Source organism: Trachurus japonicus, chromosome 22, assembly GCF_045865225.1.
Source record: "Trachurus japonicus isolate A0001 chromosome 22, Traja_1.0".
Lineage (NCBI taxonomy): Eukaryota > Metazoa > Chordata > Actinopteri > Carangiformes > Carangidae > Trachurus > Trachurus japonicus.
In genome coordinates, this window is record NC_140928.1 from 9,465,647 (window position 1) to 9,487,536 (window position 21,890).

Here is a 21,890-nt window from a genome sequence, read left to right on the forward strand (position 1 = left end):
TAATTAATTCAGCAGTGCCTGCAAGATATAAAATTATGCCACTGTTTTGTTCCAAACCTGAGTGCGAAGATATTTAGTGCATAAACTAAAACTTATGTTCATTAGTAGGGTAAAACTTAAGATTTTGCAATGTTAAATATACCGTACTGGCCATGTTGGCCATTTTAGTCAAAAACTAGGGCACTGGGACAACTGAAAGTGCTGGGTGGTTGACGTCAGATCAGTCGGAGAAGTTAATAAGTGCATTTAGGAGCAGAGGAAGAGATAACAATATTTTTGGATGACCTTATTTTGGTGAGGCTTTTAGACATTTGGCCCATGTAGATTTAGTTGAATGTAGCTGTTTTCATTAAGGGCCAGGCTGACTTCAGATTTCTAGTCTAGATAGAAAGACCTCCATCTAGTGGTCAGACCACTTCATTCAAAGGAACAATCACGGGGGTGAAAATAAATCAAATTTTACCATGTCTACCAGGAACACTAATTACATCAGAGCAAGTTGATGTCCAAGCGTCACTGAATATTACGGCACTGTTGTCATGGTAATAATTCATGAAGACAGGCTTTCAGCTCTGCTTCCATTTTTTCCCCCTGTCTCCTGGAAACGCTGCATCCCTTCGGCCACTTCCATCTAGGAAGCTGGCGGTGTGGTGGGGGCGAGTTAAAGTGACACAGCTATATTATGCGAAAGTAAAGCAGAGCAGCTCACAAGGGTGAGATCTTTAAAGGGGGAGTCGCCTTTTATAGACGAGACTCATTGAGGATCAGAATCTCTCCAGACCTCCACAACCTTAAAGGAGACTGGGGTAAATTTCCTTTGTGGATAGCTGCACTGCCTTAAATTATCTCCAGCCCACTGGACAAGAGAATAACTGGATGCCTCTTGCTTTTCACTCTCCTGGCTTGTAAAGCACAGATGGACAAGCAGCTGATGCAGGAGGCAGTCCCCTGCACAGCTCTCTGACAGCAAGAACCCGAAGGCATCTTGAAATAGAAATTCAAAAGAGGAGGAGGAAGAAGGAGGAGGAGAGGGATGGGAGAAAGGAGGGGGGTTTTGAGTGTGAGCATTGGCATGCCAGGCTCAATAGCTACGATGGCTGTGCAGAAGAAACAGAGTGTCATCCCTCCATCACTGGGACCACTGTCTTCACGTACGGTCGACAGCCAAAAGAAGAGAAGCCAATTTGAAGCAGCATCAGGTTGGTAGCAATTTGCTTTTGCTTAAAAAGGTTTTGAATTGTAGCTGATCTGATCTAGGCAAGCCGTTCCTCAAAGCAAAGCCAGGATGGCTATAGATCACAAACACAGGACCATCTGATCACACTGATGACGCATGAAAGCAGAAAATACATATTATATATTCCCTGTTTGAATTAATGTTGTAGCTGAGAAGACAAAGGGTCATATGTGGACACAGATTACATAATATCCATAAGATAATGAGCATCCTGACATTTTTACCCAAAAGAAATGCACTCAGATTCATGTGATTTTTTTTTTCTTCCCTTGTGCATTTATAGTAATGCTCTTCAGTCTTGTGTTTAGGACTTGACTTTTTTTTGTTTGCTGATTATAATGGCTCTTTTATCTGTAACTGACCCTAAGGCCATCGTATCAGGCCACAGCAGATTGGAAATGTTTCTTAGAGATGTTTTTGTTTATATATAACAGCTGCCTTATATCATTTGTTGTGCCAAAAGATACATTCAGGTGTTCAGAATACATAAGATTGTGTCTTTTTTTTCCCTCACTGAATAATATGCAAATATTTCCCCTCACTTTCAGAGTATGGCTCTTTTATCAAACCAAATACGCAGGCAAAGAAAGCAGCCTGTCCCGTTCAAAAGCCTGCCCAAATCTGCAACGCAGTTCCTCTCCGGCCCGCTCCAGGTTTGATACAGCACTCTGTTAAACCTGTGGTCACACTCACTCTTTTAACACGTGATGTAATTAGGATACCAGCTTGACGTCCTTTTACAGACTGCCTTAATATCAAAGTGCAAACCAGTGACTGTTATTTGGGCTTTCTAGTGGTTAATGGACAAAATAATGTTGAAGAGAGGCTGAAAGCAGCACGAGAGAGAAGAGAGGAGCAGGAGAAGTTGCTTGGTAAGTGAGCTCCTAGGGTGCAACACTTCATACTGCTCTGTTAATGCACCGTCCTCAATTTCTAAAAAAGATAAATCTATTTATACTGGTTCACTTCTTTCTTTTTTTTCGCCCCAGCCTCTCGGGAGCTGAGCAGGTTGGAGCGGGAGCAGCGGGCCAGGCAGTACTATGAACAACAGCTGCAGCAGCGCAAGAGGAAACTCCTGGAACACCGGCACAGAGAGGAGACGAGGCGTGCTGCTGTGGAGGAGAAGCGTAAGCAGAGACTGAAGGAGGAGAAGGTGAGTTATGACGGGGGAAATAAGAAAGTTTTTATGACTCATTTCACAGCTCAGGATCAACACAGACGCTTGTTTTTCTTCCTGAACGAAGGAGCGGCATGAATCTGCTGTACGTAAGACCATAGAGAAGAGCCAGAAGGCCACACAGAGCCTCGGTCAAAACACAAGAGGAAGGAAAACCACCAAGAATAGTAAGCAGACGTGAAGATGCTTTCTTTTTTTTCTGCTGCTTTTAACATAATCTTTCTGGACTCATAACACCATATTCCACAGCATCTGTACTGTATCTTAACACAACGATTCTTGGCGTGCCTTATCTTCTGTTTTTGCTGCACTGAAAACTTTATACTGATCAATATGTTAGCTCCACGTCGCTTGCCACTGTCACCATGGGAGAAGAACTTGGTCAGTCGCCTCCTTACCCCCACTTGCTCTTATCTGGCCAGGAGCAAGAGTGCTGGCTACCAGTCAGGAGAAGAAGGTACTGCCCCCCCCCCCCCTTCCTGATATTAACAATCTACTCATTTGATTTTAGAATATGGCAAAGCGATGCTAATGGATTGTAGTGCATTTGTAAGATACTACAGCTACAGCTTTACTGCTACAACAGCTAACGTTTCCAGGCCCTTTTGGTGACTAACGCTGCTTGTTTTCCTCTCTGTTGACGCTCTGCTCCACACTTCCATCACTTTTCACTGTTCCCACACATTTGTGCACAATTTCTCCAATTTCCCATATTTATGGCACGAAACACTGGCTCAGTTGTCCATGTTTGTCGCCGTGCAGTTTCATTCCACTCCATGAATACCACCACCACCACCACCACCCCTCTCAAACCACAGCAGCAGTCTGGTTTTGTCCAAAAGAGGCCATCCGCCTCTGTCTCTCCAAGCCCCAACAACAGAAACATCCATCCAGTGCAGGTAAATCTAGCTGTTCCTTTGGCTTCTCAATAATATATGATTTTTTATTATTTTTAGGCTCACCCAGCTGCCGGTATTTTCAATCTTTACTGTGATGTAATATCTTTTTGCTTTCTTTCTTTCTGGTTTAGATCAAAGCTACAAAACAGCAAGATGCCAATAAGAGGAAATCAAACAGCGTCTCAGCTATCAGATCACCTGCTGCCAAAACCAACGTGAAGCCAGCCACGGTTACACAGAGCAGAACACCCTCCCCCTCACCGGAGAGGTAGGTAACACTTGTGTGCACCTGCGCGTCGAAACATAGTCACAGTAAAGTGAACAAAGTGGGACATGTGCTCTCTTCTGCTGCGTCTTCAAGGACCTCCCGTAGATCAATTAGCAGACATTCAACCCCGCTGCAGCTCGAGCTCCCATCAGTCCCTGAGGAAGATGTTGCTGTTTGTAGCTCTGCCCTTGCTCCTGGTAACTCACGGCCTGTCAGATCATCAGCTGGAGGTCAGAAGGAGAAAACGAGGGATAGAAATCCACCAGAGACTCCTCGTTTGAACCTGCCCAGCACAAAGACACAGGCTGCAACCAGAACAAACAGAGATGAAAGTAAGCCACGGGAAAATGCTTGAAACTAAAAATGCATGTATCTAAATTGCTTCAGATATACCATATGTTGATGTTATTTCTCATCAGGTCCATCCCACATGCCTCCTAATCCAGCTCCAAAGCCTCCTGAAGTTGTGAGCAGGCCCTCGGCCGGTACCACAGACCGAGAGGAGGCCTCCCGACTCTTGGCTGAAAAGAGGAGAGAGGCCCGACTACAACGGGAGAGAGAGGAGCAGCAGCGCCTGGAGAGAGAGGAGGCTGAACGGTAAAAAAAACATGTCAAACTACAAGACAGAAGCACTGCAGAGGCAGGCGGCTGATACTGGTGCAATTTATGTTCTGCCCAGGCGCAGTCAGGAGGAACTGGAGCGCAGGAGGGCAGAGGAGCGAGAGCGACAGCAGGCCGAGGCTCAGCGTCTCATAGAGGAGAAGAGGAGACGGGAGGAGGAGGAGCAGAGACAAGCCGAGGAAGAGAGAGCTCAGGCCATGAGGGAAGCCGCCCTGCTGCAGAAACAGGTCAGTGCAAACATTTGCTCTGCCAACGTGCTATTTTAATGGATGGCTTTTGCTTGTAATTTGCAGCTATTTGTATTAGAAGGTGCACCCTCCCATTTTGTGCTGATTCCCAGTGTATCTGCTCTGTGTTTTTATGCAGAGAGAAGAGGAGCAAGCCAAAGAGAGGGAGAAGGCAGAGCAGATGAAAAAAGAGCGAGAAATCCTTGCACAAAAAGAAGATGCTGATCGGCTTGCACGCAAAAAGGTGACGAGATAAAAAGATAATACAATGTATTTTTAAAGCATATACAACATAAATATTTTTAATCAACCTCAGCCCCTTATAAGAACAGTTGAGCTGGACAAAACCAGACAAACTACAGCAAATATATACAAAGTTATAGATGAATTGCAAGTAGAAGGGAAAAAACAACAATGGATCAAAAGGTAAGTAAATTAATAATAGATTCAATTTATCTGCCAAGATGTTGAACACTAAATTGAATAAATATTTTCTAAGTGAATCTAATGTAATCTCATGACCTCTGCTGTTTAACTTAATGCCCACTGATGGCCATGTGTCTCTCCACTCAAACACAATTCTTTTCTTCCATACCACCTGGAGACCAATTGAAATGAACCACCCCAAAGAATGCACACAATGGGGGATGGTTCTAGTGATTTTTCACAGATTTTTATTGCGTGTCAAAGATATATTTCTAAAAGTTGTGTAGTTTTGGAAATTTCCAATAATTAGTCACAGCGAACCTGGTGCCTATCTGCATCAGTCCCGTGGGATCCTCTAATCTTGCACAGTCTTGCTTCACCGAGGCTGATTTACAAATTTGGGCTGAGTTTAGTGTTTCAGACAAATAGAGGATGACTATACTTATTATTTTTCATTTATTTTAATTTAAACAAATTAATTTTATGTCATATTTGTAATGTTTTATGACATCTGGGGATTGTTTGTTTCTTCCAAGTGATCAGATTACTATACACCCACACACCTATGTGTTGTCTTTCACCTTCAGATCAATAGTATCAAATGTTTAGTTTTATTCAAGAGACTGAGTTTTCTTACAAAGGCTTCTGTGACAGCGTTAATGAAAGCTGTGCTTTTTCCAGCGACTTGAGGAGATCATGCGGAGGACCAGAAGGACAGATTCTCCAGATACGGTGAGATTTACTGTGCAGTTTCTTAAAAGTACATCGCTCCAGGGCTCTTATGACGCACATCAGGCATCAACTAACAACTAACCAACTCCACTTCTGAAAGCCACATACTGTAGCCTGTCCTTGACTAAATTAGTTAATCCTTTTCAAACACAGAAGTCTGCACCAGTGAGGATCTTGCCAAAGGAAGCCCAACCAAAGGAAAACACAGAGCCTGTGCCCAATGGCACTATAGAGCATGCCGTCAAGCTGCCAGTGGGAACTAAGTCCTCAGCGCTGCGGCTGGAGAACGAGGAGGACATGGTCCCGGTTGTGGCCTTCAAAGAGCGCAGGTCTCTCAGGACGCTCACAGGCCTCGAGGAAATCCAGACCCACCAACGAGCAGGTGAGACGCAGCAGCATGACTCGCCCTCGGGGTGGGACGTAAACACCAACAACCAGGCAGATTCTGATGTTTGGTATCAGCTAGTGAGTTTATAGAAGTCAGGCTCCTAGAAACTCACAGATATACCTCATTGTTCACCCTGCTAGTTCCTAATCAAGCTGAAAAAAGCCATGACAGTGTCTACAAACCATACAATCAGTATCATTCATTTATTCTGAAGTGTGATCACGGTGCCTTACATGAGTCTGGAAACCAATGCCTGAAAACAAATCAAACAAGGCTGATAAAATGATGAAAGCGGTATTCAAGCTGGTGGATTAAAAGGAAAAAAAAAAACTACCCTGAAGACGCATCATTGAACAAAGATCAGACACATCACAGTTGCTGTAAGCTGCTCTGAAACTGAAATTTCATTTGATATCTTCTTTTTACTCTTTTTGTCTCTCTATTGTGTGTTTTGCAGAGGTCATCTGAGCACCTACAAAGTGGGCAAGGACTTTGATGGAGAGCTGCGATTTCTCTGTGAAAGACGGGAATTCCTGCAGTACAGCCAGTTCGCCACCCTCCTTTAGCACTTTGAATGAGCGTATAAAATCCCAGCCTCGCCTCACTGAGGTCGTCGTGCATTTAGTCACTTTGCTGTGTGTGATTATATAGTAATTATACCTGATATTTCTTGCTGCCTAAGCACTTTTTCCTTCCTCAGTTTCGTGACTGTGGAATTAGACGGGCTGAAGTCGCTGTTTTGTGCGTGAGAACACAAGAGTTCAGGGTGTTAGTGAAAAGTTTTTTTTCTATATCAATTCCTATGCTTCCCTTTGATTTTGTGAGGTAAAGCAATCACATATTTCAAAGCTGCTATGGAACTTAGTTTTCCAAAGACTTTGCTTCAGTTTTGTGAGTGCCGTTTTAGATAATACAATGCACAAAGCCTTTATTGCACTGCCAGTTGCTGTCTTTATTGAGTTTATTATAATAAAAGCATATAAAAAAAAACGATCATCAGTATTTGATCCTATAATTTAAGCACTGCTTAGAACTATCACTTGTTAACCTGTTGGAGTTAAAATATGCCATATTTGATTAAAGTTGATACTATGCTGCATCTCTGTCTTGTTTTTTCAGTTGACATGTTGACCGTGATTCACATAAAAAAGTAAAGAAATAAAAAATAACACAACTACTTTGTGATCAACATGTATACATGTCTGAAATATCCAAATAAAAATATTTGAAATTAAAATAATACATAAAAACAGTGATATAAAAAAACAAAAATGCTGTTTGGCAACAGTGCATGAATGTATCTGTCTCAGAGTTTGGGAAAGTCAAGGGTTAACAGAGGAAGGAGAAAGAGGCTGAATCATTTGCAGCAGACGTCTGGTCTCCTCCGTCTGCGCATGCACCTTCCTGAGCTGGACCTCCAGCTCACTGTTCGCCAGCAGGGAGGAAAAGTCTCCATCTGCAGAGGAAGACAGAGCAGAGCAGTCTAAGAGCTTCAGATAATCGGCTAAAATCTGAATATGAAAATGGCTGTAGTAACCTCGACTGCTACACAAATTTAATGTACAACAAATACAAACCTTTCTTGAGGTTGAATATTGTAACTATGCCGAGCTGCTGGAATTTAACATCTTTCTTCTTGAGAAATACCAGCAGGTACTCCGACATGGTGGCGTAGTGTGGTCTCAGCAATCTGATGACCTCATCTAAGGGAGCAGGAGCATGAAAATGAAACATGAAATTTAATAAAATACACAACAGAAACTAGTGAATTTGGCATTTTATATTCTATTTGAACATTACCGGTCATTTCCAGTTTGCTCATGATGGCTGCACAGTTGTATGACAACAGAGGATTTTGTATTTGTCCTGACAGCTTCACCAGTCCTGAAACCTGCTCTGCTGTTATTACCGCTGACACTTTGAACCTGAGTGGATCTGAATCAGAGGGAAATTGTTAGAATGATAACAATTACATACAATACAATGATATACAATGATAAGTAAATATTAAGGTGAGAGATATAATGCAGGGGATCAATCTTTATCGAGCCCCAGGTCACTCACCACACGTTATCGAGCGGTGTAAGCATGATGTCACATGGAGCAAGGTCTCGTCTAACAGTGTGGGAGACACAAGAGCCAGGAGGAGGCCTGACAAACACGGACTTTCCATCACAGCCTGGATAACAAAGATGGGATTCAACAAGACCTGATCGAGCGCTTATGTAACTCAGGCACCCATGTGTTTTTACTACAGACATGTGACATGAAATCATGAGTGGTAACCTTGCTCTGTACAGTACAGTACCTGCTGACCCATGGGAGAGCTACCCAGGTTAGTGATGATCACACAGCTGTGGGTGAGTATCGTGGAGCTGGACGTGTGATGATGAAGCAGCTGACCGATCTCATCCAGCAGTCCTTCACTCACGAGGTATTCCTGGAATCAAACCGAGGAAATACTATCAACATGTGGATTTTAAACATGTTACCAAGTAGAAAGTGTGCTGTCAACAAGTCTTTTTTGATGATAAAGCATGTCTGTGTTATATAAATACTGTGAAAGTATCAGTGTGTAATCCACAAACTAACAGATGTAACATACAGATAGTGACTAACTTCCTCATAACTGTGTGTGTGTGTTTAGAAATCCTACATTGTTTGGTGGGTGAGCCGACAGTGCAGACAGGAGTGTGACTGCTGGCTCTGCACACACTGCGGTAGAGGATCTCAGGAGTGTCTTCAGAGGAAACACGCAGTCCAGCTCCATCAGCTGATCCTGGATCCGAACTGCACATAAAAATGGACAAACACTGTCTGCTGGACCTATATCATGTCAATCTCAGGTGGATCATTGTGTTTCATTACCATTCTTTGAGAGTGTTTGTAGGCATCTGCAGGCTTGAGCTGAATTCTACAAATGCAAGAATTTTTTATTATTATTAATGATATCAAACATTGTTTTCCTAAAAAAAAAAAAAAGCAGCTACTGCCTCATTGAAGTTCACAGTTACTGTACCTTCTGTACAGACGACGACATTAGAGTCAAAAGAGACTTTAACAGATAATGACCCCCGATGCTGAGCAGCTTGGGGTGATGCTCCTGATTGGCAGCGATGTTGCGCAGAGCAGTGCAGCTGCAAAACTGAACCTCTGAATCTGAAGACTGCAGCAGGAGAACCATGACAGGAATCGCTCCTGCTTGACACAAGATCCTCGTTGACCAATCTGAGGAGACAAAAAGAGGAGAAACGTTTTTTTTTTAGCAAGGTGCAAACTCTGAAAAACATGACATTTGAAGGAGACTATCCCACCTGACTGTGTGAGATGTAACAAAGCCCAGGTTGCGCTCTGCTGCACCTGTGGGTCGTAGGATTTTGCTAAAGCAAGCAGTGGCATGACTCCATCCACCATGAGAGCATCTCTGTTTGATTCTGTATGAAAAAGAAAAAATATATATCCAGTCACACACACATACACATATATAGACAGAACTACACAAGCGTTAGTATTTTTAAAGCTTGTGGAACATAAGAAGCTTTTTATGAAACACATTTTGTTTTTCATGCTGAACCTTTATCACCATCTCCATCATTTGTTGCCATGTAACACTCAGTTAGTGCCATCCTCCCGGGTGAATTTAAGTAAAGCAAATTACTCCCACTATCAAAGTCTACTGTGGCCCCCGCATGGTAGCTTGGAGAATTAACAATACGCAGCACATTTTCTACAGTTTATCTCTTCGTTTATGTTTCTCTCTCTTTCCTTAAAGGTTTCACAAAAACAAAAAAGGATATTTATTCTGTAGTAAGCTCTGCACAGACCTGAGGAGGCCAGCATGGCAACACAGGCACACGAGTGACACTGAGCGCTCGCATCACCAGACTGGAACAACTCCAGTAAGGGCACCAGCATCCCCATCTCAATCACCAACTCTTTACACACTGAAATCAGATTTGATGGGACACCATTTATAATCATATGAAGAGGGGACATTCAGGATCATGAATAACACAATTGTGTAGTATTAAATGAGTCCGATCTCTTACCATTGTTCTTTGCTAACAGTTTGACCAAGGCGAGAGAGGTGCTCTTTTGCACGTCCAGGTCAGTGGATAAGAGTAACGTCATGACCGGCTCCATGAAGGCGTCTGGTAAGGGAGATTTCACTGACACAGAACAAAAACATCTGGACATGAGATAGTTCACCATACACTGCTATCTGTTTTTTCTTTTAATATATTTTTGGGGCTTTTTATTGCCTTTAATTGATAGTACAGTGGAGAGAGAGACAGGAAATGGGGAGGCAGAGAGGGGGAATGACATGCAGGAAAGGGCTGCCCGATGCGGGATTCGAACCGGGGCCGCCTGCAGTGAGGACTGTAGCCTCAACATGGGGCAGCAGCTCTACCAAGTGAGCTAAACTGCTATCTGTTTTGACTGTTTTTAATATTAAGGCAATGATCTGACAAAAAAGAAAACTGAAATGCAAATAGTAAAGTGAAACATATGAGCATATTGTGGGATATCAACATAAAATCATTGTATTTCTCCCTCTTAGTAGTACTGAAACCCACACATTGGCGTTATCTGCCAACTGTAAAGAAATAAAATACAGTTGAAAATTTGCATAATACTGGTCATACCCGTTAGAGCTTATCTAGAGCAGCCAGTGACTGTGATGAGAAACCTGAGACGGAAACAATGGTCTCCTTTAATGTGTCTCTGATCCACCAGTCCGGTCTATCATTGCAGCTTGTCAGAGGAAACATAAAAATCAGTTTGTTTTCTTTACTCACACTGATGACTGAGATGTAGATAGTACATGGCTGCAGTCATTTGGTGATCAGGGTTTTCTGAGGCTGCAAGTCTGCTAAGTGTTTGCAGACCTTCCTGGCTGAGAAGCTGGGCCTCATCATCTAAAGGAAGAAATAGAAGGAAAGGAAAGGTTAAAACTATTATAACTAACCTTTATTTTGATTTGATAGGCTAGGCTACCTGATTTCTGAAAGTCCCTAACAGATTTTGCATGTGTGACACAACAGGAAGACACCTAAAGTACAACTGTCAGTTAATATGCTCAATTTGAATGGCAGATCTGCAGCATATCAATTGCATAAAGTTCATCTCTTACATAAAAAAGCAGGTTATGTGCATAAAAGTGTGTTTCCCCCAAGGGTATCCCCACACAACAGTGCTATCTACAAACACAGGTAAACATGTCTGCAGTGTTCTTACCGTACAGGAGGTGGAGAGAGGGCAACTCTCGAGTCGTCCTCCTCAGGAAAGTGCTCTCAGGTGGACTCCTGAAGCAGAGACACTCAGACAGCTCTATGAAAACCTCCCTTATTCTTCGTTCAAGATTTCTCCAGGCTTTCCGTAAAATAGCTGCGAATTCTTTGAGGAGCCGCGAGCAGTTCTCACAAAGACCGGAAGCCATGGTCGCATCTGCGGCAGGTGGCAGCTGCCTGTCTGACAAACACCTGCACGTGGACACGCCCCCCGAGGACGACACGCGACTTGCACCTACATAGTTCTTCTCACATAACAATAAACTTTTTAAATATTTGCTACAGCACATAAACTACTTCTACTACCCTACTAATAATAATTATACTAATAATAATGAAAATAGTAATAAGACATATTTCTATAGTAATGAAAAAAATCATAATGTGATAAAACAAACAAAACAAACTAACAAAAAATCCAAGGTAGAATTTAAAGATGAATGAAGGAATGGTGTTAAACTGCTTCCTAACCTGTGAGTAGCTTCTTTTATTTGCAAAGGTTAATAAGGAGTACCATTCCTAAGTCATCTCTTTGTCATATACCTCATACCACCCATACCTCTCATCGGTGACATACCTCTGTATGAAGGAAGTGTGCCAGATTAAAATGTACACACATTATGTACATACTGTACGAAATTAGTTCATTTGATCTGGACCTGGTCATGCACAAGAGCTAACCTACATAATAGCCTATGCCGATGTGTGTGGCTAAGGCTACTGTGCTGAGCTTCCCGTTGGAAAAGCCTAGTCCTCACATAGAGACATTTACCTTGGATAAATACGGTATTATGTCAATTGTAACTGCACTCTACAGCCGTCCAGTTTTCTGTCACTTATGACATCCCATACAGTTGTCAGTAAGCCACAAGCTATGGCCACAAGCCCAAACCACTGAACCACGGCATCACACTCCGGCATCAAGTCACCGCATATACTGGCACTATTCACACCCCATACACTATGACACTAATCACACGTCATAGACATTCACCCTTGGCTGTTGTTGACTTGGAAACCGTCGCAGCGTCGTTGTTGGAGTTGGAGGACGACACAATCAGTGCAGGGTAGATACACGCAGTTATTCCTAAATAACTCATCTCCTGCTCTTTGAATACGTTCATGTGAAGTATGTTTTATTACAGGCTCTCACTGTTTGGTGAATTATCTAAATCCCGCTTTACCAAACGCAACAAGTTAAAAATGCCACTTAGCTAAAGTTAGCATTTAGCAGGCTAGCTTAAAGTAGCTAACGGTATTTAGCGGTTGGTTCGCACAGGTTTGTTTTCCTGACATGTTTATATGAGCAAATACCACAGAAAATATAACCTGATTTTATTCTAATGTTTTCGTTCAAATTAAACGTGCAGGAAAAAAGTGTTAACCCAGCCGAACAAAGCGAATTAGTTGGACGCGTTACAAACCATTGTAGGATCATCCAACAGAGATTTTGTTATGCTACGTTAACGTTTTTTATTTTTAGGATGAAAGCCTTCCTCCCCGGATTAGTCTTCTTTTTGCACTCACAATGAGAGACCTTACAGTGCCCGAGGATGCCAGCAGGTCTGTAAAAGTTGTAAATGTTCTGTTTGAAGTGGAAGTATTACCAGCAATATGTACACAGGATATAAAATGCATCATCATCAGTATTTGAATACTCTAGTAGGTTGAATCTGGGGGAATTATAAATGTTTTATTGTGTTGTCCCCCTTATAATTAAAAAAAAAAAAGCAACACAGTGTTACACTTTATATTTTTTAATAATGTGTATGGATGTAAATAAATTAATTGAAGTCAAAAGCACACAATTTTAATCTGAAATGGTGCAGCAGAAATGAAATGCTAACCCAAACAGTACTTATGTGGCCTTCACTACAGCAACACATAAGTATGCTTTGACCATGATCTTATCTTTAACTGTCCAATGCCCACTTTTCTTACTAATGATAAAGTGACCTCTTTTTTTAAATTTTTCTACAGGTGAGAGAGAGGACCGGGCAAAGACCCGGGAAAGATTCAATGAAGTGTTCAAGAAATACACTGATACAGAGAAGAAAAAGTTGAAAAAGAAAACCACTGAAACTCCATCCGAGACCATCGTGGTATGTGTTCTAATATTGTGCATCCAGTGGTGGAAACATCACACCAGATTTCCAAGATTTGATCATTGAGTGTTGAAATGCTTATGTACACCACCTTTGTCTAAACATACTGAGGACATACAAATACACTGATTGAAATCTTATTAAATGGAAAGAAAACAACAGTACTGACATTTCCCTTGTCTGCGATATCCTTCTAGCTTCAGAATCTGAAAAAGAATTTGAACCTTGAGAAGGACACAGAAGACGATGAGACCATCCTCCAGAATACATATCACCCTGAAGAGGGAAGCCCTCGCTACACAAAGAATCAAAGGAGAGAGAAAGAGATTGCAGATAAAGTTAATATCAACAACAGTAGAAACCAAGAGGAGATTCAAACATCAAAAGCCAAGAGGAAGAGTAAGAGGGAGCTCCCCTCTCTCCCTGTGTCCGAAGACACCACAAGTTACATTGAGAAGGATTCAGATGCTGCCAAGTCTGAGGTTGCCCTAGAAGCAGATGATGTTAGCCGTGGTAAGGAACCGAAGCGGAAAATCAAGAAGGGGAAAGGCAAAAGTGGAGATGAGAGCCAGGTGGAGGATGCAGAGGACAAGCTCCTGCATGAATACCAGCAGCAGATTGCACAGGAGGAGGAGAGGACTCCAAAGAAGACAAGAGTCAAGACAGAAGAAGAAAGTGTTGTCTCCCAAAGTGTTGTGCTGAATAACGATGTTGGAAAGAAGAAAAAGAAGAAGCTAAAATCTGTGGTCACAGAGTCAGATTATTGGTGTGTATACTTTTAATAGTCTGTATTTAGATCTGATGTATTTTTTAATTTAGCCTAAAGGCAACAGTGTTTTTGCCGATTTAGATATTTAAGCTATGTACTAATGACTCTCACTCCACCAGTGATCAAGATGAAGTTGCAGACCAGGATGCTGATGTAGAAAATGAATCAGAATCCAAAGGAAAGAAGAAAAAGAAGAAGAAAAAACATGGTAAATGGATGTTAAATAGCAGGAAATCGTTTACAAAGTTCCATTACTATGTCAGTAAAATATATGATAATGATGAATTTCATGTTTTGTTTTGTTTTTAATTTTCCCATTTTCAGTTGTGAAAGATGAGAGTGAAACCGAGGCAGAGGCACCACAGAAACTAACATTTGATGACAGCCTTGTGCTGGGAGTGTACCTTCACAGAACGGACCGCCTCAAAACAGACCTACTGATCTCACACCCAATGGTGAAGATCCACGTTGTTGATGAAATCACTGGAAATTATGTGAAGAAAGAAGACAGGTGAGAACTGACACTCTCAGCCTATGCTTTACTGCATTTATGTTTCTATTGCCTACTATCTGCATTCTTTCGATAAATTATCATAACTTGAAACATCAGTGGTCCGGTTTTATGTGTGTCGTAAAGTCTATAAGTAAAGTTATTTTAAAGTCTTAATAAACATCATGAACAATAAACAATGTAAATGTATGTCTTCGGTTTTCTTTTTGTTTGCTCATAATGCATTAATATGTCTTTGTCTTCTTTTCATAGCCATCGGCCTGTGTCCTCATTTTATGAGCAAGAGAACGTCGGCCACATTCTCCCCATCATGACTCAACCGTATGATTTCAAGAAGAACAAATCAATCATCCCCGAGTGGCAGGAGCAGATCATCTTCAATGAACGTTTTGGTTACTTTGTTGAACAAAATGAAGAAAGCCCCAGAGTCATGCTTTTCTTTGAGGTAAGAGGCGTTTCATTCAGAAATATTTGTACTACATCAGTATCACTGTTACTATCAATAACTGTGCTTCATTTGACACTGTAAAGATTCTGGACTTCATAACCATGGAAGAAGCAAGAGCCAACGTAGATGCTGACAAGCATGAACGAGGATTCAGAAAGATTGCATGGGCATTTCTAAAGGTACAGTCCTGTATTTGACGTAGACAAAAAACAGCTTCCTGGCTCAATTTAATTTTATTCATGTATTTTTTTAAATTTGCCCCCTGTTTAGCTTGTTGGCACAAATGGCGTGCTGAACATCGACAGTAAACTCCGTCTCCAGCTCTTTTGTCCCCCGCCTCGGTCAAAGAAGCAGTGTAAAGGTATAGAGGTGGTGGAGTGGTGGAGGAAGTACCCGCGAAACAAATACACATCCACGCTGTATGTCACAGTGAAAGGCATTAAGCTCCCTGAACATGTAAGTCTTTTGGGTGTCCTTATAATGTCTCACATTTCTAGTATATGTTATGTTTGAAATGCTATGCATTAGTCATATAATAGGTGCTGTTTTAGTTGAAGTAAAGCCTCCAGTGTTGAAACTGAGCTGGATTTTGTCCTGCAGGTGGATCCTAGTATCCGCTCCATGATGGCACTGCAGGAGGAGAGAGGCAGCACCTCCTACAGTGAACTGCAGAACGAGGTCACTAAGAGGAGCTTGATGCAGCCTCTGGACAGCAAGCCGACAATCTTGAGATGGAGCAGGCTGCCTGGTCAGGTCGGTAGAGTTAACTGGCCCTGAAAAATACGATTTTTACTCTTGTAGCAGAAGCATTTTAGCAGTCACAGTTAGGATTTGGTTATTTTCTAAGGGAAATAAAACCACTATGATGAAATATTATAAATCATTCTTGGAAACAGATCCAACCTGTATTCATCACAAGACACATAAAGAGTGGATCGGTGCAACAGCAGACTGGATATTAGAGGGAAAACTCTTTGCAGACACATTGGATTGTCTCAGCTTTTAATTGTCTCTGGCCTGGTCGTTGCTCTAACACGGTTGACTGCACATGCCTTATAGGAGTTTTTCTGTTACAGGTCTGTCGGATTCCTAACAAGCCCATGCTGGCTTTTCGTGGCGGTCAGATGGGCTGTTTCACAGTGCTCTTCTCTCATGCTGGGACAATACTGGCTGCAGCTTGTGCTGACAGAGATGCTTTCCCTGTTGTAGGTAAGCAACACTCTGTCTGTGCAAAACACCTCCCTCCCCTGCTGATACTCCTCTGGACTCCTCAGCATAAATTACCAGCTAATTAACTTGAGAGGCGTGGGTGTCTTTTATGTCAGTAATATAAACACAAATCGTGTTTTTTGTTCCAGTGTATGAGATTCCCTCGGGTAAGGTTTTGGCTGCCTTCAGTGGTCACCTCAAAATAGTTTACGATCTCTGCTGGTCCAGAGACGACCAGAGACTTTTGTCTGCCTCCTCCGATGGAACTGTCAGGTAACTTTCTGTTTATCAAATAAAGTAATACATATCACTGATCATGACTGGTTGTGAATAAAACAGTGGTGAATGAGACGTCACTGCTGCTGCTTGAATTGTTATTTTATTTAGGTGCCTCTAGGGGGAGTAAGTGTTCCTCTTATGAGCAGCAGACAGTACGTTGTTACACCAGTGACACAGCATGTTTTGAGCTGCAGCCTATGGCCAGTAGTTACTGTCTGGGCCAATAGTGTCATTTAAATATTATTAAATATTAAATAAATATTTTTTTCTACAAAATAACATTTCTGACTGTCAGTTCTTGCTCCTTTCCTTCAGAGAGTGGAACGTAGACAGGCTTCTGGGAACAGCCCAGAAGGTGCTCCCTCATCCATCCTTTGTGTACTGCGCTCAGTACCACCCCACGGCCCAGAACCTGGTGGTGACCGGGGGCTACGACAGTCTTGTGCGGGTGTGGAAGCTTGATGTGAATGACGTGAATGGCCAGCTGCTGCAGGAGTTTGAGGGTCACAGCAGTTTTATCAACACAGTTTGCTTTGACTCTGAAGGTATGACGATCACAGTGTTTTGTCTGTATATGAAGTTAAGTACAATTACAACCCCCTATAAAATGTTTGCCCCTTCACACTTGTAGGTTAAAGTGGTTTCTTTTTTTGATAAATGGTGCACACATTGTTATACACCTGATCAAGTACACGTGACACAGACTGAATAATTTAAAGTTTGTATGGTTTCAATATTTTAGGCATGAACTAATTAATTTATGCATGAAGCTTTTATTTAGCCAGTCTCAGCTGTTAAACTCGCAATTTACCATGACAACAAGTCCTTTTGGAAAAGTAGATCAGAACATCAGCTACTTTCTATATAAAGCAAATTGTCTCTTTGCTCTGTGTAATGAATGTGAGCCTTGGCTTTCTTTGTAACGCACCTTCATATTCCTGATGTCACTTCTGCTTTATGCCATGAAATTATTAGGCAGAAGGATGTTCTCTGCAGACAACACAGGCCTCATCATCGTGTGGAGGACTTCAGTAAATGAGAGCAGGCAGCATCAGTCATGTCATCGCTGGTGTATAGAGAAGGTACAGGAACCGTAATATTTGAGATGTGGTACATGAAATAGACAAAAATGTTCTGCTGTAACCTGAAGTGTGTTGTCTCTGGGCAGAAAATTGATGAGAGTGACCTCAGCGGTATCCCCATCAACATGCTGCAGCTCCATCCAAACGGGCGGTGCCTGCTCATCCACGCCAAAGACAGCGTCCTGAGGATGATGGACCTCAGAATGTAAATAAGGCAAAATCAGCACCAGCTGAAGTTACAGGAAACTCCTGTTTCATTAAAGGGATAGTTCAACATTTTGGCAAATTGGCCCATATATAACAGCAGTAGGTTTGTTACCTTTAATTGTCGTTGCAAGTTATTTTTAGAACCGCGGTGCAGAGTCGAGAGCTGCTCAGAGCTAAGCTACGGAGGCTAATGGGATTTCTTGGTTTCCCTCATCAAACTCATCAAATACACAATCCAACAACTCCAAAACGCTCTGGTGGACAAGTTGTGACCTGCACATTCACCACGCTATGGGGTAATAACGGAACGTTACGGGACAGAGTTGTTTTCTAGGCAAATGCAGAGACTGCTTGCCGAAAAACTGCTCCCGATGGGAACGCGCATCAGCGGTTTCGCATTAATTTACCTCAAAAACAACTCTGTAGCGTAGCTCTGAGCAGCTCGCGGCTCTGCTCTGCCGTTCTAAAAATAGCTTGCACTGACAATTAAAGGTAACAAACCTACTCCTAAAACTATAGGAATTATGGCAATGGGCCAATTTGCCAAAATGTTGAACTATCCATTTAAGCACAGAAAAATACTATAAACAGACAAAAGTTATGTTTTTATATATATTATTGTATATTTTCATTACCTTTATTTATATTCGCCCTCTTCCAGTCTGGCTGTGAAGAAGTACACTGGAGCCACAAACTACAGAGAGAGGATTTATAGCACTTTCACACCATGCGGGAACTTCATCTTTTCTGGCAGTGAGGATGGGATGGCGTATGTCTGGAATACAGACACAGGTCAGGATCTTGTTTGTTTGTTTTGTCCTGTAAAAAAGGAGATAGTCGGTTCAGCATTGTATGAGATGGTATCAACTGTGTGGTGTTTTGCCTTCCCAGGTGACCAAGTTGCAGTGTACTCTGAGCTTTGCTACCCCACCGCCCTCCACGCGGTGTCCTTCCACCCCCATGAGAACATGGTGGCTTTCTGCGCCTTCGGCCGGAGCCAGCCAGTCCACGTGTACCTGTACGACCGCAAAGGTCTGTGAACGCACCTGACAAATCCCACCTTTTTTCCGTTGATCCAGCCCCTGAATATTTTATGAGCAGTCTGTGTAATTACATTGAGTTACAACTACGTCTCACTGTTCCACACAGTGTCCCAGCTGGAAGCGCACAGCATCAAGGCAATGAGCAGATCCACGTCTGCAGACACCAAAACCATCATCAACACACCCGATCCCGCAGGGTTACAGGACAGATCTGCTGCCTCAGCCATGGATCAGTTCGCCCAAACAGCAAGACTCGCGCTGAAAATGCAGTCTGTGAAAGAACAGCTGGATTCAGTTCTTGTAAATATTTTCTTACTTTGAAATATACTTTAAAACAAGCAGACTGTGAATGTTTAAAATAGAATATGTGCAAACACTCATCATACACCATTTCAATACATTTGTAGGAACCACATCAAAGGTCGTCCACTCCTCGATACGAAATGAGCCTTACACACACAGGGAGGAGCCTGACCTCAGATTCTGGCACAGTGAGTATTGAAGTCCATAAACACACCTTTGATTACTAAGTCTTTATAAAGGCTATAGGTGATCTTTAGATAATGAACTCAAATCTTATCACTGCATATTACATTTCTACTACCAAGTCATTATGCATACTGTTCATTAAAGCTTTGACATTCACGTCTCTGAATTGACCTCTCAACCACTGACCAGGAAAATTTCATCAAGAGGCCTAATCATACCAGCTGCCGTTTTGAAATTGAATACATTTCTGCGCCACTGAAGTCCGGCCCTTTTCTTTTCAGACGGGATTAAATGCCTCATTACCACCTCCGTCTCTCCTGTCGCCACACTCCAAGCTGCAGCTCTCCGGTTCTCTGGCGGAGCAGCTTATCCCCCAGGCAGCGCTGAGCACCCAGAGTCGTGAGTGGCTTGTTTTGTTAATCACACAGTGATTTGTCTTTAACCAATGAATAGCTTTTACTGCAGCCCCCCCGACACGTGAGGTAAAAATATTTTCCAAGGAGGATTATAGCTGTACAAAATATAGCATAAGGTGAACAAGACCCAGTGTTGTGGTTAAGAGTTTCCTGAGGCATGTACACCACACACAGAGAAAGAGACGGACCTCTTGTAATGTTTACATGTATCCGTAAGTGATCTCTGCAAATACAACTCACTGGATTGTTTTGAGATATTCTGTATTCATGTTTGCTCCTTGTTGTTGTTGTTGTTGTTTTGTATTTGCAGGCAGATTCAGTCCAGTTGGTCAGCGTCTAAAAGCAACTTCATCTTTAAGGCTTCAGACGGTAAGACTGTTTACAGTGCATTTTTCTTAATTTCCAATTTTTAAAATGTTCTGCATGAACAGGAACTGAACCGAACTAGCCTCCCTAAGATTAAATGTTATCTTTCTTTCTCTATCAGACGCTTCCTGACCACTTTTCTTCAGGCGCACATTCAGAAACAGACTCTGCCATTGTTCAACAAGTGGTAAGTAATTATTGTAGCTATGAGCTCAGTTACACGTTGCAGCCTTTTTCACCCAATCATGGTCGCCGTGTTCTTCTTCTAGGTCGTCTCGCTTTACGACTACAGGGCGAATCGATCTGATGAACTGACCATACAACGCGGTGATGTCATCCAAGTGCTGTACAAAGACAACGACAACTGGTGGTTTGGGCGCCTGGCCAATGGGCAGCAGGGATATTTTCTAGCTTCTTATGTAGAGGATCAGAGTAAGTAGATTTTATTTTCTTGTACACACACACTTTTTGGATAATATAAACCAACAGTCTCCATCTGAATTACTTTATTGTTGCAGGAGATTACAGAGAAGATGTTACTCACACAGCCGTGTCTGAGGGGACTATTGACAGGTCAACACCAACCAGGGTATGTAGATACAAATGATACAGTGATTTTTTTTTGTTATAACCACCTTATTGAAGTAAAAGCTGAAACAGTTTGTGGTTGTAAGAGGAGGTATACTGTAATTTGCTGCACACCAGATACAGGTAATCTTACTTCCAGTGCCTCTGTTTCTGTTTTGTAAAATGATAACTTCACTCAGTCTGTCTTCTGACCATCAAACACCAGCTGCAGCCCTGGAAGTTTTCTTCTAAAAGCCTGATGTTGATTATTAGAGGAATTGTAGCTGTCTATGTGAATTCATATCACCCACAGTGGGATTAAAAGACAAGTAATGTACACAGTGTTTTAACCACAAATGGTTTTCCTCAGTTTACTTTTTATTTTTACATATTTCCTCGGGTTACATTTATGTTTATGTATGTCTCACCTCGGGAAGATCATTTTTTGTGGTTGAAATGTTGTGAAGTCCATGTAGATAAGACTTAACCAAGGTGGCAATAGACTGGTATTTTAAAAAAAAAATCTTTTTATGCATTTTATTGTTACCCTTGGATGTGAGTGTATATGTTTTACTGTCCTGTCCTGATCGTCATGTTATGTTTTCCTCAAGGTCTCTGCTGCGATCAGTACTTCTGGGGAACTCCGGTATCTCTCTGAACCGGCCCTTACTGACACCGAACCTGAGTTGACTGATGACAGGTAAGTGGCTTCCTTCATTTAACTGTTCTTGATTTTATTAACAAGGGCACTGGTGCTAAGCTCTGTATGAGGCTCCAAGCCAGCCTGCATGTTACACAAGTTTTATGACAGATATGTTATATTATAGTTAATAAATAACACATGTTGGTTGCAAACTATGGTTTCTCCACAGAGCAAGAAGGAAAAAGAAGATGAAAAAGCCAGGAGCTTCTTCACTGTCGTCTCAGGCCACGTTTTCAGATGCCGATGCTTCGGGGTCAGCCAGCATCAGGAGGAGAGGAAGATCAACAGAGAGACCGCTCCCAAAGAGACCGACAGGCCGGACTAACGGTGCCTTCGTGCCTGATACATAAACTCAATGACACGATTGTTTGAACTTGAGTGCTTTGATTTTTATTCTTTTTCACAGAAAACACATTTTTGTAATGAAAAG

The 21,890-nt window shown here is 42.1% G+C and overlaps 3 protein-coding genes across 8 annotated transcripts; 2 read left to right on the forward strand and 1 right to left on the reverse strand.

Annotated features, from left to right (window-relative positions):
• The first annotated feature begins 837 nt into the window (after positions 1-837).
• On the forward strand, positions 838-7,074 carry map7a (microtubule-associated protein 7a). Of its 4 annotated transcripts, none has more exons than XM_085767379.1 (15): positions 838-1,199; positions 1,786-1,916; positions 2,061-2,109; positions 2,227-2,390; positions 2,482-2,581; positions 2,755-2,871; positions 3,153-3,313; positions 3,445-3,581; positions 3,675-3,913; positions 4,001-4,178; positions 4,261-4,429; positions 4,569-4,673; positions 5,537-5,587; positions 5,741-5,969; positions 6,433-6,672. In XM_085767379.1, the coding sequence occupies exons 1-15, from the start codon at positions 1,034-1,036 to the stop codon at positions 6,441-6,443; spliced, it is 2,007 nt and encodes a 668-aa protein (XP_085623505.1). In that variant the 5' UTR covers positions 838-1,033; the 3' UTR covers positions 6,444-6,672. The 4 variants fall into 4 exon arrangements, with proteins under 4 accessions (XP_085623505.1, XP_085623506.1, XP_085623504.1 ...); XM_085767380.1 differs by having other exon boundaries at positions 840-1,199; positions 1,786-1,890; positions 2,032-2,109; positions 3,177-3,313; positions 6,433-7,074; XM_085767378.1 differs by having other exon boundaries at positions 840-1,199; positions 1,786-1,890; positions 2,032-2,109.
• Positions 7,075-7,223: 149 nt separating this feature from the next.
• Positions 7,224-11,484, reverse strand: LOC146963454 (uncharacterized). Its single transcript, XM_085767383.1, has 13 exons — positions 11,214-11,484; positions 10,775-10,894; positions 10,025-10,144; positions 9,800-9,919; positions 9,290-9,409; positions 8,995-9,203; positions 8,844-8,889; positions 8,632-8,765; positions 8,284-8,415; positions 8,040-8,154; positions 7,776-7,910; positions 7,553-7,678; positions 7,224-7,431 (listed from the first exon to the last, which is right to left on the reverse strand). The coding sequence occupies exons 1-13, from the start codon at positions 11,413-11,415 to the stop codon at positions 7,298-7,300; spliced, it is 1,713 nt and encodes a 570-aa protein (XP_085623509.1). The 5' UTR covers positions 11,416-11,484; the 3' UTR covers positions 7,224-7,297.
• A 745-nt stretch (positions 11,485-12,229) lies between these two features.
• Positions 12,230-21,864, forward strand: ahi1 (Abelson helper integration site 1). Of its 3 annotated transcripts, none has more exons than XM_085767068.1 (26): positions 12,230-12,333; positions 12,750-12,829; positions 13,247-13,368; positions 13,569-14,137; positions 14,260-14,348; positions 14,465-14,651; positions 14,904-15,096; positions 15,183-15,278; positions 15,370-15,555; positions 15,700-15,852; positions 16,176-16,308; positions 16,458-16,581; positions 16,903-17,132; positions 17,563-17,669; positions 17,756-17,874; positions 18,538-18,668; positions 18,768-18,908; positions 19,026-19,219; positions 19,327-19,410; positions 19,690-19,807; positions 20,135-20,193; positions 20,312-20,377; positions 20,460-20,622; positions 20,709-20,779; positions 21,369-21,457; positions 21,630-21,864. In XM_085767068.1, the coding sequence occupies exons 2-26, from the start codon at positions 12,820-12,822 to the stop codon at positions 21,808-21,810; spliced, it is 3,615 nt and encodes a 1,204-aa protein (XP_085623194.1). In that variant the 5' UTR covers positions 12,230-12,333; positions 12,750-12,819; the 3' UTR covers positions 21,811-21,864. The 3 variants fall into 3 exon arrangements, with proteins under 3 accessions (XP_085623194.1, XP_085623196.1, XP_085623195.1); XM_085767070.1 differs by having other exon boundaries at positions 13,247-13,365; XM_085767069.1 differs by lacking the exon at positions 12,230-12,333 and adding an exon at positions 12,522-12,545.
• Positions 21,865-21,890: the final 26 nt, after the last annotated feature.